Consider the following 19377-nt stretch of genomic DNA (forward strand, 5'->3'; position numbering starts at 1 on the left):
TTGGGCCAATACAAACCAACAGAAAGAAAAGAGCCCAAGAGAAGGCACAAGCGTCAGAGACCCACTTGGTCCCACACTCAGGAACCCCATAAAAGCACTAACCTGGAAGCCACACTATATCTGCAGAGGACCCGGTGCAGTCCCAGGCAGGCCCTCTGCTTGCTGCTTCAGTCTCTGTGAGTTCATACGAGCTTGTTCATGTTGACTCAGGGGGCTCTTTTTCTTGATGTCCTCCATCCCTCTGGCTCTTACATTGTTTCTGCCTCCTCTTCCATGGGATTCCCTGAGCTCTAAGGACAGGGATTTAATGGAGACATCCCATTTAAGGTCTGAGTGTTTCAAAGTCTCTCACTCTCTGCATAATGCCTGGATGTGGGTCTCTGGATTTCTTACAAACTGCTGCAAGGAGAAAGTTTCTCTGATGATGTCTGAGCATGGCACTGCTGACCTACGGTTATAGCAGAATGTCATCAGGAGTAATTTTATTATTATTATTATCATTATTTTTAAGACCAGTAGTATTTGGTTTTGCCCTAGGTCCCCAGGCTATGTAATCTCTGGTTGTTGGTCACCCATGCAGTGTCTGGTATGGGTTCCAGCCCATAGCGTGGGCCTTAAGTAAGATCAGATCTTGGTTGGTTACTCCCATGGGTTCAAGTCTCCACTGCACAGGAGGATCTTCCAGGACAGACTGTAGACCAAAGGTTTTGTGGCTTGGTCGGTGTTTGTTTCTCCTTTGGAAGTGTGCACAGTACCTTCGTACCTTCCCGTATCAGAGATGCTAGAATGTAGGGGTGAAGGTACTATGCAGGCACCAGCTCAACCTCTCTGTGTTCATTGAGTTGTGTAGTTGTTGTTTTCAAGCAGTTTTGGGAAAGCAACCTAGAGTCTAGCCAACAGCCTAATTATTTGGGGATTTCCATGGGACCCTTTAGCCAACAACTCAATTAGGTGTAACCCAATCCCAGTACTGGAAGCTTTGGTGACAAGAATTGGCTAGCTAGGACTCCACTTCTCCCATTATTTGGTGGTTTCATTTAGATCACCTTTGTATGTCCATATACTTCAGGACGTTTCTACTATATTAGATTTTCCAACTAACCCTCAAATGCCATTTAATTTTATCTGTATCTCCCTGGATTCTGTCTCTTAACCCCTGCTCTTCCCCCTACCTAATCCCCACATTTCAGCCCACTCATAATTCTCTCCTATTTTAATTTCTTACTGAGACCTATCTGTCCTTTCCTTACTGTGTACCTATCCTCTGTGGTTCCACAACCATAGCTTGCTCATCACTGACTTCAGAGCTAATATCCTCATAGTAAGCAAATACATACAGTATTTGTCTTTCTGAGTCTACGATACCTACTTAAGATGGGTTTTTTCCTAATCTCATCCATGTGCTTGCAAATTTTATGATGCCATTTTGTTTAACAACAGAGTAGCACTCCACTGTGTAAATGTTCCACATTTTCTTTATCCATTCTTCTATGGAGGGACATCTAGGTTGTTTGACATTTCTAGCTATTACAAATAGAGCAGCAAAGCACCTGGTTGAGCAGATGTCCCTAGTGTAGGATGAAGTACATGCCCAAGAGTGGGGCAGCTGCATCTTGAAGTAGATCAATTTCCAAATTCTTGAGAAACTGCCATGCTGATTTCCACATGTCTACATTTCCATCAGATCAGAGGACAAGTTTCAAGAGTCAGATTTCTCTGTCATGTGAGTCCTGGGGATTGAACCCAGGTCCTCTGGTCTTATTTATCTCAATGGCCCAACCTGTTATTCTTCTGCCTGCTTCAGGGACTTCGCACATTTTGTTCCTTCTGCCAGGGACCTGTCCTTTCTTCCCTCTTTGCTGTGTTCATGCCTGCCAACTCCTTAGCTGTCACTTCAATATCCCTTTCTCTAAGATTCCTGACTCCCAAAATAAGTCAGAGTTTTCATCCCCAGTGGCACATGTTATTGTATGATTATATACAACTGAGCTAAAAACTCCAGCCTTCCACAGAGATATTATGTCTGTACTGTATGGTTGGTGCCAGGCACATGATGCTTTATGAAGGGCTGGGAGACAAATAATGGATGGATAAATGCGAGCTCCTTCATAGGCTCCCCTTTGTGGAACCCCTGTGTGGTTCAAGTCATCTGTGGAGAGCGCTTGGATGGCTCCTTAGAACACAGAGATAAATGTGAAGTTCTACCCTAGGCCACTCAATCCCTACGTGCTCCCCATCACAATGGCCTCCCAGGTCCTCCTCCCTCTCCCAGCTCATTCCTGCCTTTGGCCTTTACCCTCCAATGTCACCTCCTCAGACCAGCAGTTGGCATCCCTGTTACCTAAAACAGTACCACAAACTCCCATTATCCCATCCTATGTCTCTAAGTCACCACTCTTACGTCTCTGAAGTCCTCTCATTTGTCTGTTTGGGTCTGTCTCCACTGCAGGACACAGGTCCTCTGAGCCAGGACCTTCTTGGTCTTGTTTATCACTAGATCTTCAGCCTAGCACAGAGTAGGCACCCCATCTATATTTGGTGAACATGGGAAGAAATAAGGGCAAACCAGGGGTGAGGCTGTCTTTGTGGCTCAGCCCCTTCCTGGATGGAACCCAGGGGCCCCCGGGCTAGGGCCTGTGGGGTTGCCATGGTAACCACTGACTGACCTGAGGAGCCCTTTGGAGAGGCCACAGCTCCTGCCTCCTAGGGTCCAGATTCTGTGTGTCCCCACCAATGTGGAGCCAGGAAAGAGAGAAGAGAGACTGGGAGGGAATCATCCAGAGCAAAGCATGGCCTGGTGCTGGAGGCTACAGACAGAGGAGGCCCTGGCAACGCCATTCCACTGGTAATGACCTGGGCTCTGGGGAAGGGACCTCAACTCAAGTCCTCCTTGGCAGCCATTCGTGTGGCGTGTCAACCCTTTTATGTAGTGTTTTTACAGTTGTGGGTTCCTAAAATAAACCCCGGCACAGTGTCCTGAAAGACCGCTTATACAGAGAACATGAATAACACCTTCTATTAAAAACCTGGTGACACTTTCTGTCAGGCAGTTTTTTCTCGGGTATTGCATAAGACATTCCTGTTGGCACCAGAACTCTCTGCTTTCCCATTATGCTTCCTAGGAAGCCTAGCTGCTTCCGAGCTGCCTGTACGGTTCCCAGGCTGGGGAGCCAGGTCTTTGCAAGCTGCTCCCAGGGCACTCAACACCTCTGTCCTACCTAGTCTTTGGGCTACAGGTTGGTGAACTCTTCATCTTTTCCCAGAACCCACCGGGCCTTTCTCTACCCTATGCCCTTGTCTCTGACCACACCCCTCGTGCCTAAAATGCTTGACTTTCCTTTTCTGTGTCTGGTGTGAATCCTTGAAGGATCAGCCAAACTCAGCCAGGCTGAGATGGAAACTGTCTTCCTTCCCATGGCCACAGCATCTCTGTAGATGCCTGGCTTCCTTGCCGGCTTCCTTGCCGTGTGCCCTGGATCAGAATCCTAGCTTTGGAGTTAGACCCGACTCAGCTCAGCCACCTGCCGTCCAAGTTACTTTACCTGGATTCTCCCTGCCTGTCTTAGTTTCTTTCCAGTAAATCAGAGCTAGTGGGCGCTCCACCTTGGTTTCTCTGAGGAGTAGAGAGGAGGCGTGTGACACAAGGTAACTGGTGTGTGGTGAACACTCAGTCACTGCCACAGTTTGTCTCTCCCCCCACCACCCCCAGCTGACTATCCTGCTTCATCTCTTCAGAGAGCTCCTGGGTTCTAGGAAGTGATGCCTTTCCTATTTTCCTGTGACCCATGAGGCCAGATGGGTCAAGTACGATGCCATTGCTATTTTAGGGCATCTCTGGAAAACCTTGGTAGGCAGTGACTCAGGAACCTGAACCCCACCCCCAATTCCACATGGCTATGAGTGGTGGCGCTGGCACCTGAACTCAAGTGTCCTGACTAAATCTCATAGTCCACCAAGTCCACGTCTGCCTTCTCTCCCACCTTGTCCTGACTGTAACACCCTCATGGCACCATGTCAGCCATTTGGACCTTAAATGGAACATGATGCTGCCTCCTTCTGATTCTTCAGAGGGCTTATTCCCTCCCTGACTTCATCTTTGCCTAAATTCCTCATCTTCTGAGGCCTTTCTGATGGAGGCTCCCCCTGTCTGTGATTCCAGTAACTGGTGTTTTGTTTTGTTTTGTTTTGTTTTGTTTTGTTTTGTTTTGTTTCACTACTCATCTCTGCCAACTGGAAATCTCAGGTCTCCAAGAACATGCTCCCCAAGCTGTCATGAGGCTTTGGCTTTTAAGATTTATTTAAATCAGCCCTCCCTTCCCCCACCCCAGTGTATCAACATGTGTTTGTGAAGCAGAATTCTAAGCTCGAGGTGCCTGGGACACGCTGTCTCCTGAGTGTGGCAACTTCCTGTTTCTTCCTCAGCCTCCTAGGAAATCGGTACTCTGTATGGTTCTGCTTAATCTCATCCTATAAGATGGAGGAAAGTCATGGAAACCAGGGTTTCTCAGTCTTTGAACCAAAGTGAAGAGGCACAAAGGTCTGCCTGTAAGTAAAGCTGGCTAAGCTCCTGGGAAGTAAGACTCATGGGCAGGCAGTCTCATCCTGCTTCCAGCTGTGAGCCCAGCTGTGCAGTGCGGCCCAGTAGGCGGAACTCAGAGCCATCCTGATACCCTTTGCTGCATTTGCCACAAGCTTGGCTTTCACTACAGGAAGTTATCAAGTGTGGGTGGCAAGCTCCTTCTTCTATATTGGAACAGTGCCAGTGTGGCCACGCTGGTCACAGCTGGCCTTGCTTTGTAACTTTCACTTCAAGTTCCCATATCTATAAATAGAACTATCAAGTCATGGCGAGAACACTGTTCTGAGGTTTAATTTAGACCAATGTATGACAATGTGTTCTTAGAAGACACTTGCCACATGGTACAAACTTCTTATTGCTGGGGTAGCGGGGAGCTGGCAGGAGAACACACCCAAGAATGTTAAGTGTATGCAATATCTCTGGGGCCAGGCATAGCAGACATCTGGGTTCAAGATAGAAAATAGAAGCTGGGAATGGTGGGACATGCCTAGGATCCAGCATGTAGGAGGTGAGGTGGGAGGATTGAAATTTAGAGGTCAGCCTGGGCTATATCATGAGACATTGTCTAAAAACAAACAAACAAACAAACAAACAAGCAAAGAGGTAAGGAGGAGGCTGGAGAGGTCAGCAGTTAAGAGCACCAATTACTCTTGCAAGAGGACCTAGGTTTGGTTCCCAACACTCATGTGGTAGCTTGCAGCCATCAGTAACTCCACTTCCATGGGACCTAACCTCGGAGTACACCAGACACATGTACACACATGTGCAAGCAAAGCGGTCATCCATATCAAATAAATCTAAAGATTTTTTTTTTTTCCTGTCTCATGAAAAGAGAGGTGTGTGTGTGTGTGTGTGTGTGTGTGTGTGTGTGTACACGCTCCTACAAAGACAAGAGGACATTTTCAAGTGCCACTCCTCAGGCACTCTTCACTTTATTTTTTTGAGACAGAGTGTCTCACTGTCTTGAATGTCACATGGTAAATGAGGCTGCCTGGTCAGCAAGCCCCAGAGCTGTGTCTTCTCTGCCCCACCAGTACCAGCATTATAAGCATACACCACCTCAGCATACACCACCTCATTATAAGCATACACCATACTCAGGCTCTAGTGTTTGCCTTGCTGAGCCCTCTTCCCAGCTCCAGAGAGCGCTCATGGTGATGTGGTTTGACGGAAACAGATGCCATGATGATCAGCCATGGACGCTGCCAGGGAACTATGTCAAGGCAGGAAGGGCTGAGGAAATTAGAGTAGCATCATTCTGGAGAAAGCTGGAAAGGGTTCTGGAGACCCATTTGCTTTGGGCTACAATGCGATAATGATAACAGACACCCACCTTGCACATCCCAGCTTGGAAATGTAAGCTGCTGCCTTCCCCACTGTGCCTTTGAGCTTTGTGGTCCATGATTTCAGCTCCTGCAGTCCTCAGGATTGCACCCGATTTCCATATCCTCTTAACAAGCTGGCCTTTGTTCCTCTCCTTGGATCTCTTCCCCCTACTTGTTTATAATTTTGGAAGCAGCTTTTAAAAGAACAGTTGATTGGGGCATCACTTAAACAGAAAGAATCCAGCACTTCTCCCTGCTGCTTGCTCTCACTTTGTTCCCACTTGGGGGAAGCATGCGCACCTGCCCAGCTTATACAGCCCATAAGTAACCTAAGGTGCTCACTGAAGACTCCTCCTCAGCCTTTGGAAATGCAAGCCTCCCCTTAGGTCCCAACTGCTTTCTAGGGAAAATGGAAATTAAATCCTCCCTTCTGAGGGTAGTTTCAGGAAATGGAGGGAGATAATCTAGAAAGGACCTAGCCTAATAAGATAGGAGATCCCAGCCCCCATATTGTGAGAGCAATAAAAGCCAGGGCTGGTGGTGTGAGCCTGCAATCCTAGCATGAGATGTGGAGGCAAGGGGATCACCAGCATGAGTTACATAGTCACTTCAAGGACAAAATTGGCTACATTTTGAGATTTTCTGAACTGACTGGAAAAGAAGGTGAGGAAAGCAGCAGGAAACTGTTGAAAACCACGTGGCTATGAATGTGGCCAGGCCTAGCCTAGAGCCACGTATACATTCCCAAGAATTGCCACATTATATAAAAATCACAGTGTAAAGAATACAGAACTTGCTGGGGCACTTGTTTAGGGAGTCAAGGCTCAAAGGCAGCCAATGACACAGTAATAATAAAAAACAATAGCCCAGCTTGACTGTTGAGAAGTATGTAAACACAAAGACCTGAAGATTGCTTCTGGAAGCAGGTACCAGAATGCTGACACACTGTGAATTCCTGTCAGGTGGTAAAAGTGGGTCATGCAGGCAGAAGGGACTTTCTTTGAGAATTCAGGATATCTGGTGGATGTTTGAGGCACGAGCGTTTGCACGTTCTTTTGGACTCCGTTCAGAGGTTTGCAATTTTCTTCCTTTGTTATTATAGAAGAAATGGAGTCCAAAGAAACATCAACATGGCCCCACACTCAAATATGTCCCTCTGGTGTCACTCACAGTGGACTAGATTGTGTCCAAAGGAGGTAACTGGTTGTATGTAGCTCGTGTTGTTGAATGGATGATAGGATGAGTAGCAGGCATTCTAGAAAGTGGACTAAGCCTTATGCTACATTACAAAATAGACTCTTAGTTAAACTTTTGAAATTGAATAGAAATCCACAGTCCTTTAGATTTTGAAGGTGCTACATAGAGACTCTGGTACTTTTGGAAGAGTCCCCTTTGGGGATCACCTGACAGAAGGAGGTGATTTCCAGGTTCCCTGCCCACCTCCACTTCAGATTCCTCTGGGTTTCATTTTTATTTGGAGAAAAGAGTCTCCTACTGACAGCTAAGTTTGGGAAACATCGCCAATGACGATCAAACTGTTTCAGAAACCACATCTCAGGAATGTATCTCATGTGTAAAGGAAAGATGATCCTTCGTTGGTAGTACTAGGTTTTGGATGTTCTGGAATTGGTAGACTTTGACCAAGAACTCTTCAAGTGGGTCTGCAAATGGCCATGTGGCCTGCAAGCTACTTGGCAGACTTTCACCAGCCATGGTGCACACAGAGCTATACAGTCAAGCCATCTCTGGCTCAGGCTGATGTGTGGGGATGATTATGGTCTTGCACACCTAATGTATTTGCAATGTTTCTCTCTCCTACAAACAGAAGCCCGGTGACTGTTTGACTGACTGACTGACTGACTGACTGACTGACTGACTGACTGATTGGTTATTTTTTTCTTCTGTAGAGAGCTGGATTGAAAGATGTCTCAATGAAAGCGAGAATAAACGCTATTCCAGCCACACATCTCTGGGGAATGTGTCTAATGATGAAAGTAAGTGCCTGACTCTCATTCCTTTGTGACATCCCTGACCATGCTCGGGTTATGACGGGAGGGCGCAAGCCTTTACCCTAGCCTTGCTAGTTTCACCTGGAACAAGACACTCTCTAACCAGGAGTGTGCTGCAGAGAGAGTGGAATCCAGTCACATGGGCATGGAAATCTGGGTCAGGGCAAAGGCTCACTTGCTGTTTACACACCTGTCCTCCACTGTGACTCTTCTAGCCGGGTTCCCGAAGATCCCATCAGAGTCTGCTATGATTGTGTCAATGCAGACCCCGAGGGGAAAACACTTCCCGTACCCACTGTTGATGTGCCTGTGTTGGAGGTTTACTGCTTTAGAAGAACAAATTAATGCCCTTGCTTCTGGAAAGTAGAGATGTCTTCTGGACTTCGGCGAGGAACTGGAGTTAACTGTAGGATATAAATTCCCACATTTACACCTTTCCTTGTGCTGTGACAGGCCTCCTGAGTGCCTCACAGTTCAGAATTTGTCTGTTCACCATTGGCACTAAAAGGGGATGCAGCTTACTATGTCACCCTTGCAAATCAGAAGAATCTTTTTCCTCTGGGTGGGATGCGGCCTTAGCTCAGCTTTCTCCAAGCCTGAGCTGGGACCACATGCCACCAGCCCCTTAGCACACTCCTTAAACTGCATCATGCCTTTAATGTGTGGAGGTGGTTTCTTCCTATTCCTAATCCTCTGAGTTGGTTCTGGTTTGTTTTTGGTTTTTTTGGATCATAAAGTGTTTAATTCCATCATGTGTTTTCTTCTGTGTCAATTAATATGATCATATGCTTTTTTCTCTTTCTCATGTTACTAATTACATTGATCTTTATGTTTCCTACCATCTTTGCGTGCAAGTAGCTCCTCCGGCTTGGTCATTGCAGAGTGCTCTGTGCTCTGCAGTGTTCACATGCTCTGCACTCCATTTGACAGCTTTTTGTTGAGTGTCTTTGCATCAATACTCACAAGACATGCTGGTCTGTAGTTTCTTTTTCCTTTGTAGCATTTCTGTATGGCTTTAATGCCGTGCTGCAGATGGTTTTGACTTTGGCAATGTGCATAGCTCTTCCATTTTTTTTAACGAGTTTTAAGAAGACCAGTGATCTGAACATTCCCATGTCTTCGGTGGACTCGGGCACTCATGTTTGCCAGGGTTGTCAGAGGAGAAAGGCATAGACAGCCTTAGTAGATCGAGCCGTGCAGCTTTCCCGGGAGCTCAGCATGTGTATCCCCCCAGATGTGGCCGAGGCTTCCGGTGGCTCGCTTCCCTGCCAGCCTTTGTTGGAGCCATTCCCGTTCATCCTAGCTGTCCACACAAGTGCATGTTGTTGTCATCACTGTGGCTTCAGTTTGCATTTCTCTGATACCTCGAGAGCATCTCACCATGTGGTTGCTGTTCCACAGCCTGCTCGAGTCTTCTGCCCGGGTGTTTTAAAAATAGTGTAGTCTTCTCTTTAGTATGTGAGTTGTTCCTATAATCTAAAGGGGCTCACCGGGTAAAAGCATACACCTCTTCTCTCCATTTGTGGCTTGCCTACGCACTCTGTGTGTGTACACATATGTGCACGCTTGTGCATGCGTGCATGCATGTGTTTGTGGATGTCCACACACATGCATGGAGGCTAGAAGTCAACCTCTGGTGTTTTGAAGGAGCTGCACCTTAGTTTTTGAGATAGGGTCTTTCATTGGCTTAGAACTTGCCGGAGTAGGCATGGCTGCTGTCCAGTAAGGCCCCTCTCTGCCTCTCCAACACTGGGATTACAAGTGCCCTCCCAGCGCCTGCCTTCTCACATGGGTTCTGGGTCTCAAACTCACCTTCACCCTCACACTTGCAAGGCAAGCTCTTCATTGCTGAGCCTTCTCCCCAGTCCCTTTTATTATCTTAATGTTAATTTTGGATGAGTTAAACGTCCTAACTGTTGATATTTCTTTAACATTTAATTTAACATATATTTTGGATGTAAGTAGTTGGGGGTAAGTCACACATGCTATGGCACACAGGTGGAGGCCTAGGGACAATGCGCAAGAGTTAATTTTATCCTTCCACCATGTGGGTCCCAAGGATGGAACACAAGCTATCAGGCTTGGCAGCAAGGGCCTTAACCCACTGAGCCGTCCCCACATCCTCCAGAAGTTCTTAAGTGTAACGAAGTCCAACCCACTAGTGCTTTCTCCAACAGTTACTGCTTTCTGAGTTGGGAAATTTGCTTACTCACGGTCATGAAGATTTGTAGTTATCATATAGAATTTTATTCCTTTTCCTTTACATCAGCAGACCATCTGAACTTTTTGTGTATAAGTCTAAAGGAAATAGCAAAGTTCTTTTTTTTCCATTAGTAATTTTCAACAAACATAGGTCCATTTCTGGAAAAGAGCATCCATTGCCCACTGACAGGTTCCTTTGTCAGGAACTGGAGATCACGTGCACAGGGACCCAGGTCTGCAGGCTTATGTTCCACACTGTTGCTCTCTCTGTCTCTCTTGCTTCAATACCACAACATCTTTATAGGTAGTAGTGTCAGCTAACAAAGGCCTCAAGGTATTTCTCTTTGATTTCATTTCTTTAGGGGACAGAGTCTTACTGCTTAGGCAAGGCTGGTCTGGAACTCAATGTGTAACCCAGGCTGCAACACGCAAGCCTCTTGCATCTGCCTCCCCATGACCAAGATTACGCACAAGTGCCTCACCATGCCTCAGTTTTTTCTTCTCTATGATTATTCTGGGTAATCTGCATTCTTCCATATACACTTTAGAAACATTCTTACAAATCCATATGAACTTTAGTATTAGCTGGTAATTTTTTACATCTAGAAGAAAAGAACCTACTAAGATTTTTAAAAATAGGGTTTCATGCAATCTGCTACAAACGTTGGGGAGGTGAGGCACTGTTAAGCTGCCTCAGCGATTGAGATCATTTTCTGCTTCCGGATGACCTGGACTTGGTTCCCAGAAACTGTAACTCCAGCTCCGGGGAGTCTGGTACACCTTCTGCCCTCCTCGAGCATTGACAAATACATGGTGTGTAGACATATATGTGGGCATACTCATATACACATAAAATAAAGATAAGTAAATATACTTCCTGAATATCTTGGAAAACCAGCTGGGGATGGTGATGGCAGCACACAGCTTAACTCCCAGCACTCAGGAGGCAGAGGCAAGTGGATCTCTTGAGTTCCAGGCCAGCCTGGTCTACAGAGTGAGTTCTAGGACAGCCGAGGATACACAGAGAAACCCTGTCTCAAAAAACAAACAAACAGATGCTTTTCCCCCCATTGTATGGTTTTGGCTTCTTTATCGAAATCATGTGTCCATAGGTGTGTGGGTTTATTTCTGGGTCTTCGATTTGATTGCATTGATCAAAGTGTCTCTGTACCAATACCATGCGGAGGACAGCTTTCTGCTCTCTCTTTCCACTGTGTGTGTCCTGAGACTGAACCTAGGCTGTCAAGCTTGGAAAGCAAGTGCCCTCACCAGCCGAATCCCAGCCCAATCTTTCTGTGTTTGTTTGTTTGTTTGTTTTCTTCTGTGCTGTGGTGCACTAGCTGGGACCTCTAGAACGATGCCTAGTTGAAGAGGTGAGCCAGGGTATCCTTGTCTTGCTCCCAGGCTGATCCATGGGCGTTTTTAGTGAGTCCCTTCAAAGAGAATTCTTTGTGTGTGGATTTTTGCATTCTTTCTTTCAGATTGAGAAAACCCCTTCTTTCCCTAGCACACCAAGAGATTTCACTAAAATGTTTGTTAAATTTCACCAAATACCCTTGTCTGCATCCATTGCAAAGATCGCATGTCTCTCTGTTTTTTTTTTTTTTTTTTTCTGTTAACATAGTGAATTATATTGATTACTGAATTTTTGCATTCCTTGACTAAACTACACTTGGTCAGAAGTGTCACCTTTTGGAGTATATATTTTTGGGTTATATTGACAACTATTCTGTACATCTCTCTGTTTCAGGTAACTTAATTCTAAAGTGGGAATAATGGGTAATACCAGCAGTTCAAGTTTTGAGAATTCAGTGAATTAAATTGTGGAAAGGCCTTGGAGAAAAAGTGCTTTGCACCTGGTAATCGATTCTGAGTAATTGTTAGTTATCAATTAGTACTATTGCTATTAGTAGGTCTATGTTGATGACATTTATTGGTCTGTGATTTTTATAAATACCCTTATCAGGTTTCTCTGTGAAACTTGCAGAAGCCTCATAGAGGGGTATGAAGTTTCCACTTTTCCATTTGCTTTGGAAAGCCTGTAAGAGAACTGCTTTCTTCTTAACTATTTAGGAGAATTCATTGTGGTAGAAGTCTCTGAGTTTTTCTTTGAAGGAAAGTGTTTTTTTTCTCTCTCTTGCTTTCTTGATCTCTTGCCTTCTTGTTCCCCCTCTGTCCCCTTGCCCCTTCCCCTCCCCTTCCTCCTCTCTCCACGTGCTCATGGCTGGCCTCAACTTGTCTTCTCTCTCTCTCTCTCTCTCTCTCTCTCTCTCTCGGTCTCTCTTTCTGCCTCTCTCTGCCTCTACTACACTCTTAACTCCCCTCCTCATTCCCTGAATAAACTATTTTCTCCATAAAAAGAAGGAAGGTGTTTAATGTCTCATTAAATATTTTAAGTGGATATAAAACTATTCATAATTTTCTTATTTTAACAAATTACTATTCTTAAGGTATTCTTAAGGAATGTATATTGTTTGTATCCTAACATTTATCTGTGTACTAGCTAGTTTTATGTCAAGTTAACACAGCTCCAGTTATCTGAGAAGAGGGAACCATGGTTGAGAAAATGCTTCTATAACATTGGCCCATGGGCAAGCCTGTAGGACATTTTTGTAATTAGAGATTGATGTGGGAGGGTCCAACCTATTATGGGTGAGTCAACCCCTGGGCAGATGGATCTGTGTGTAGAAGAAAGCAGGCTGAACAAGCCATGGGGAGCAAGCCAGTAAGCAGTGTCCTTCCAAGGCTTTCTTCTGCCTTCAGTTCCTATCTGCAGGTTCTTGCCCTGGACTCAGTAATGGACTGATAAACTATAAGGTGAAATAACCTTTGTTCCCCAAGTTGGTTTTGGTCATGGTGTTTATCCCAGCAACAGAAACCCTGACAAACATGGCATATATCCCAACTCTCCGTTTACTTCTTGTGTCATCTTTATGATCTCTCTCAGGTTACCCCTCCTCTCTGTGGCGTTTATCTCTACTCCAGTGTTGATTATTTGTTCCCTTCCTCCTTTGAATTTAATTTGTTGACTTTCTCTGGTTTGAGGTAGATAATTGATTTTCATCCTTTTCTAAGAAATTCATTTAAAATTATACATTTTTCTCAAAGCACAGTTTCGCAGTATGCCATAGCTTTTCTTTCCCTCCCCTTTTGTCCCCTCCCCTTCTCTCCATCAAGGGTGGAACCTGGGCTTCATGAAATGCTCTCTCGGCCCACGCTCCAGCGCTGAGCTACATCCTGGCCCTGTGTTCCACATCCTGTGTTATTGTTTGTTATCAGGTGACCTGCTTAAAGTCTCCTGCCATGCCTCTGTCTCCTGGCTTGTCACAGGCCCAAGGCTTCCTCTCCAAGCCTGTGCCACCGCTTAGCTGTCATTCAGTTCCTGATTTCACCTAGCTCCAGCGTATCGTGGAACATCTTCTGTGCAACGTCAATATTAGAAATTGTTGAGACTCACTTCCTGTCCCAGTACCGGCTTTAGCTTGGCAAATGTCACAGGGAGGAAGATGTTTTGGCTGTTTTCTCAGTTCTGAGACAAGTGCGTTTAATGCTCCACCTGATTATAATGGCTTTCAATTATCCTTTTAGTTTTGTTAGTTTTTAACTTAAAAATATTAATTTCTTGAGTAATTTCGGATTGCTGTATCTTCTTATCAATGACCACCATCACCACCACCACCACCGCCGCCACCATCACCATCATCATCAGCTGTTTCTACCCTGTCACTATCATTTTGCCTTGAAGTTTTGCCCCAACTACCCGAGCTTCCTTCTGGGTTGTTACAGGGTATTTTCCATCTCTGTTTTCTTTTTGTTTGTTTGTTTGTTTTCCTGATTTTGCTAAATTCAACAGTAATGTTTTTAGTCTTGTTTATTTGGTACTGGGGATGGAACCCAGGGTCACACATGTGCTGGCCCCTCCTCTAGCCCCACGATGAAGGTTGTTCTGTTGTTCTGTGTGGTGCTGGGAATCAACCCAAAGGCCTTGTATGGGCTGGGCAAGCCCTGTGCTGCCAAACTGCCACAGGCTGTTTGTGGTTGTTGGTTGATTTTTTGGTTGTTTGTTTCTGTTTTGTTTTGAGTGTGTGTTTCCCTACAACTATAAAAAAAAGTCACTTTATAATCTTCACCTTTATTGAAGCTCTCTCCTTGTTTTGTCCATGGCATTAGCAACACACTGGGTGTTGTCTTTTGGGGGTGTGGTTTATGGAATGTCTGTTTAAACTGATGCTTTCTTCAGCTCATTTTCAAAGCAGACATTCTTCTGGAGAGGAAGTCCTGGTCTGGGGAGATGGCTCAGAAGTTAAGGTACTTGGCTGTACAGCTTAGGGACCTTCGTTTGACTGCCAGTGCCCATATCTAGTGTGGCCACAGGTGTCTATGATCCCAGTGATGTGGGTCAGAGACAGAAGGGCCCAGAGTGCCCTTGCCTGCCTGCTATCAAATGGCTGAGCTCCATGCTCAGCATGAGAGCACCGTGACCTCCTTCTGATCTCCCAGGCTCTTACTTGAGCGTGCTTCTGGTCTAAATATGTCAGATACCACAAGAGACCTGATTATTGTTGTTTTAAGCAGTTATATTTATTTTTGTTAATTTGCATATTCTGCCCCTCCCCCATCCTTATTTCTGCCAGTTCTTAGGATCGTGTGTGTGTGTGTGTGTGTGTGTGTGTGTGTGTGTGTGAAAGAGATTGTTTTCCTGACTTTGACACTTGTAACACAATGCAGTGTGGCACATGTCACATCAGGTGTCTTTATTAGTATTTCTGAAAGATGCTGGATATAAAAATTTTGACTTTCCTGTCAACATGTTAAAGTTGACATTTCAGTTATCTTCTAAATACAACAAAAAATGCCTCTTGGGTATAAGTCTTCAGAGGAACCATCATTTCTTTGAATGGAGTGTGCTATTTTCTTGCTGCTGTTAAATTTATTTTCTTGGCCTTCTCTTTTCAGTGGTCTAGCGATGGCGCCCACACATAGGACTTGGTTGTATCTTTTCTTCATGGGGAACAGGGTTTCTCTGATCTATAGGTTGCCATCAGATCTGTGGCCATCTTAGTCCTTGCCTTTCAGATCTACTTTCTGCCCCTTGCTCCCTCCTCTGTAATTGGAATTCTGGATGCATTAATATAAGAACAGAATGCCTGACTACAGATCTTATGCTTCTGTTTGACTCTGGTTAGTCCATCTTCTTTCCATCACTCTCTCGCCATACTGGGCATGCTTTAAAGCATAGGTTCTGAAGATCGAATTCAGATCCCTGTGCTTGGGAACAAGCACTTCACCAGTTGGGTTTTCTCCCCAGCCCCTCAGCTGCCATTTTCTATCATCTAGTCTACTGCAAAGACGATAAAGAACAGGAGGCAGAAATCCAGGAGCTGGGTCTTGAGTTCTATTGCTCCAAGCAGAGAGTCAAAAGAAGGCATGGGGAAAAGGCCAGGAAATGTGAGATTCTGGCCCTGAGATGCATAGTTTTATGTCAACTTGATGCAGTTCTAGTGATCTGAGAGAAGTGAGCATCAGTTAAGAAAATATCTCCAGAAGATTGGGCTGTAAGCAGGCAAGCCTGAAAAGCATTGCCTTTCTTTTTCTTTTCTTTGGTTTTTTTTTTTTTTTTTTTTTTTTGGCAGGATTCCTCTGTGTAGTCCTGGCTATTCTGGAACTCACTCCATAAACCTGGCTGACTTCAAACTCATAGATATCTTCCTGCCTCTGCCTGTCCAATTAATGGTGTGTGCCACCACTACCCAGCATGCATTTTCCTAATTAGCAATTGATATGGAAGGGCCCAGCCCATTGTGAGTAGGACCACCCTTGGGCTGGTGGTCCTGTGTCCTATGAGAAAGCAGGCTGAGCAAACCAGGAAGAGCAAGCCAGTAAGCAGCACTCCTTCATGCCCTCTGCATCAGCCCCTGCCTCCAGGTTCCTGCTTGCTTTTGTTCTTGCCCTGGCTTCCTTTGATGATGACAGTCAAGTGGAAGTGATGTCACAGGAGGACTAGAAGTCCAAAGAAGGAGCTGCAAGTCTGATAGCTAAGGTGCCTCTGAAGCCCACTGCAGTGGGGTTTCAGGGTATTAGAGCCAAGAGGGTACTTCTCCCAGGGCTCCCCCTCAAGGTGCAGGTTTGAAAAGATTAGGTGCAGACTTGTTGTAGTAGTCACAGAGGAAGCTGGAGAGACTCAGGTGACAAGATAGCTCCAAAGAGCAAGAGACCAATGGGATGTTTCTGAACTCCTTTTCCTTTCTCTGGGAACTAGAAACAGTCTAACGCAGATGTGCCCAAATGCCCCAGCCTCCAGACTGCCCTTCCTGAGTACCTAAACATCAAAGGACTCTAGCCTCCAGCCTGTATCTTACTAGGAGCAGTAGCCTTCCCTGGTACTGTCAGACCCATGCATGCTCAGGAATGATCCTTGTGGCTTGGCAGATGGGATCACTTGATTGGTCCACTCTGGGTCTGCTCTCTCCTCTCTCTCCCAGTTTCTGATAGTGGCTCTCCTGCCCACCATCTTGCCTTGCCCTGGAAGCTGGCTTCTTCCTTTACCTTCTGACCCTCCTGACTCACCATGGCTGGAGGTGACAGAGAGCACTTAGCATAGGAAACCCAGGATCATGGTGGGTCACGAGGTGATGTGACATAGCACTGCTCTATTAAGGCTGCTCCCTGTTTCAAGGTTCTGTAAGTGAAAGTCTCCCCTTTCTCAACTCAGTTCACTCAGGGTCCCTTAGTTTATTATCCAGTTTGGAGCCTTGTAACTACATAAGGGGGATTCTGGAGAACAAGAGATGTTGTTAAATTGCATTTGAAATTCTTAACGGGGAAAGAATAATGTGAAGACTGCTGGGCTTTATCTGATGGGGAAAAGACATGCTAGGGGAGGGAGGATTGTCTCTCAGACCTGCTTTGTAAGTCCCTCAAACTCTGGTCAAAATCTTCCTGCCAGTGGCAGAGAGAGCTCAGATAGTTGCCCAGGCTAGACACTGCCTTAAAGTCAGAAACAAGGGGTATCTCCTACAGGGAAATCTCCTACTTTAGCTCAGTAGTGACCATTTTCATTCATTCTTTTTTGGTTTTGTTCTTTAAATTATGGTTATTTGTTTACTTATTTGTAGTGATCACCAGACTCTCGAGGAAGTCAGGTCTCTCCTTTCACCACATGGGTCTTGGGCTCGAACTCAGGTCCTCAGGCTTGGCCGCAAGTACCTTTACAGGCTGAGCCCATCTCACTATCCCCATTTAATTCATTTTAAAAATGCATTCTTCCAGTATTTCCTAATGTAAATAAAAAACATGAATATATGTTCTGTGTAGGCATAAAGTTTTTGCAACCTACTTTTAATAGGGGTTCAACCTCTTCTCTAGCCTGTCATCCAGCTGAGGTAGTGGAAGAGAAAAGTTATTAGCATATGGGGGTTGTGGACCTGTTCAGCAATAGTTCTTTGTGGGTGAGCTTGATCTTCTTGGGCAGCAGTTCAGTCCCACAGCAAACACCAAATACCACTCAGCAGCTGCAGACCAGACCTCTAGGCAGGCAGACACAACACAGGAACCAGCAGCTACAGTCCAGTCCTTTCATCAAGCAGACACCAGGCAGCTGTAGTTTAACCCTGAAGAAACCAACAGGCTTGACAACCGGGCTGAGACAAGGCCGCTGAAGTGGCAAGCTGCCACAGGAACCTCATGAGCAGTTCTTGGGCGAGTTTCTCTCAATGGCAGTGTTATCACACGTCGATCTTAACACTATGCAAGGTGAACCAATACATGCATGTCATTAGTGAAGAACAGTGAGGTGGAGCAAACCAAACCAAAACTCAGTGCCCCTACTGTCTGTGGGGTCACGTTTATACTCCTTTGTCACATGTCCTTTCACATTTGCTATATCCAAACATCCTTTCATCTGTGTCTGCTTCAGGACAACATTCTTTCACATGTTTGCTTTAGCAAGACATCCTTTTAGCTGTGTGTCTCAGAAAACCATCATTTGATGTAACTTTCCAAAGAACTAGAAGTTTCCACTTCAGTTCTGTGTCGCTGTTTTCCCTCCATCATACACAAATAGTGTTTGTTACATTCTTTTTTTCTTTTTTTTTTTGTTTTTTTGTTTTTTTGTTTTTTTTGTTTTTTTGAGACAGGGTTTCTCTGTGTAGCCCTGGCTGACCTGGAACTCACTCTGTAGACCAGGCTGGCCTCGAACTCAGAAATCCGCCTGCCTCTGCCTCCCAAGTGCTAGGATTAAAGGCATGCGCCACCGCTGCCCGGCATGTTTGTTACATTGTATGCAAAAATGCACGGTGCTGTGACTTGTGTTCATTTCTAGGTCAGCCTAGGAGTGTTCGGCATTGGTGAGATAGAGGTCACCAGGCACCGTGGCATACACCGACAAGGTCGGCACTTGGGAGGTAGACACAAGAGGATGAGGCATTCGTGGCCATCCTTGACTTATCATGAGTTCCAAGCTAGCTTAGGCTACATAAAGCCCTGTCTCAAATAAAAAAGAAAGACAAGAGAGAAAGAAGAGAGAGAGGAAGAGAGGGAGAGAGAGAGAGAGAGAGAGAGAGAGAGAGAGAGAGAGAGAGAGAGAGAAAGGGAAAAGGGAAATAAGGGTTTTTTTTTTTTTTTTTTTTTTTTTTTTTTTTTTTTTTTTTGCAGCTGAATAGCATTCCAGGGTGAGCCTGTGTCATTATTTGGTAAAGCAGACAGATACTGGGTCACTTCCAAGCTTCCTTTACAAGCAAGCTGTGATAGAGAGCCCCAAATTTGTATCATTCCCATGTGTCTGGGTATAACCCAGGTGTGAGGCTGCTGCTTAAAGGACATTTGAGATGTTAGCAAGGTCTGTCAAAGGACCCTCTGCACTGGAGGAACTGCACTCCCCCTCTGAGGCACGGTACTCGCTTCTCACCTTTGTGGCAGATTTCTGGGGATTTCGTGTAGAATTTTACCAATATGAGCAATATTAGTGTTTCTCTTTCCATTGATGAAGACAGACCATCTCCTTATAATAAGAATACTAGAGACCAGATGATTGAAAGTGAAACCATTTATTTTATGACCTTGTAAAATAGGGCATCAACCTACAGAGAAGGTTAAAAAAAAAAAGGCTGATGTTCCAGGTTGGCTCAAACTAGTGGTTTTTATAATCCCAAGTGCATTTTCCCCTCATTGGGTTACACTGAGGTCTTCAGGCTGAGCTCTTTCCCTACGATAGCCCTCTCCCAGGCCTACAGACTTCCTCCTCTTTTCTGATTCAGGGCTTAGT

At 45.3% G+C, this 19377-nt stretch overlaps 1 protein-coding gene across 2 annotated transcripts in view; it reads left to right on the forward strand.

The window, feature by feature from the left end:
- The window catches only part of Rfx4 (regulatory factor X4), a 151713-nt gene that overhangs the window by 15427 nt on the left and 116909 nt on the right, over window positions 1-19377 (forward strand). For both annotated transcript variants that reach the window (XM_076919781.1, XM_076919784.1), the window contains exon 2: window positions 7812-7898. In XM_076919781.1, coding sequence (XP_076775896.1) covers window positions 7812-7898 — 87 coding nt within the window. The remainder of the gene's footprint in view (window positions 1-7811; window positions 7899-19377) is intronic.

This window comes from Arvicanthis niloticus, chromosome 22 (assembly GCF_011762505.2).
Source record: "Arvicanthis niloticus isolate mArvNil1 chromosome 22, mArvNil1.pat.X, whole genome shotgun sequence".
NCBI classification, from domain to species: domain Eukaryota; kingdom Metazoa; phylum Chordata; class Mammalia; order Rodentia; family Muridae; genus Arvicanthis; species Arvicanthis niloticus.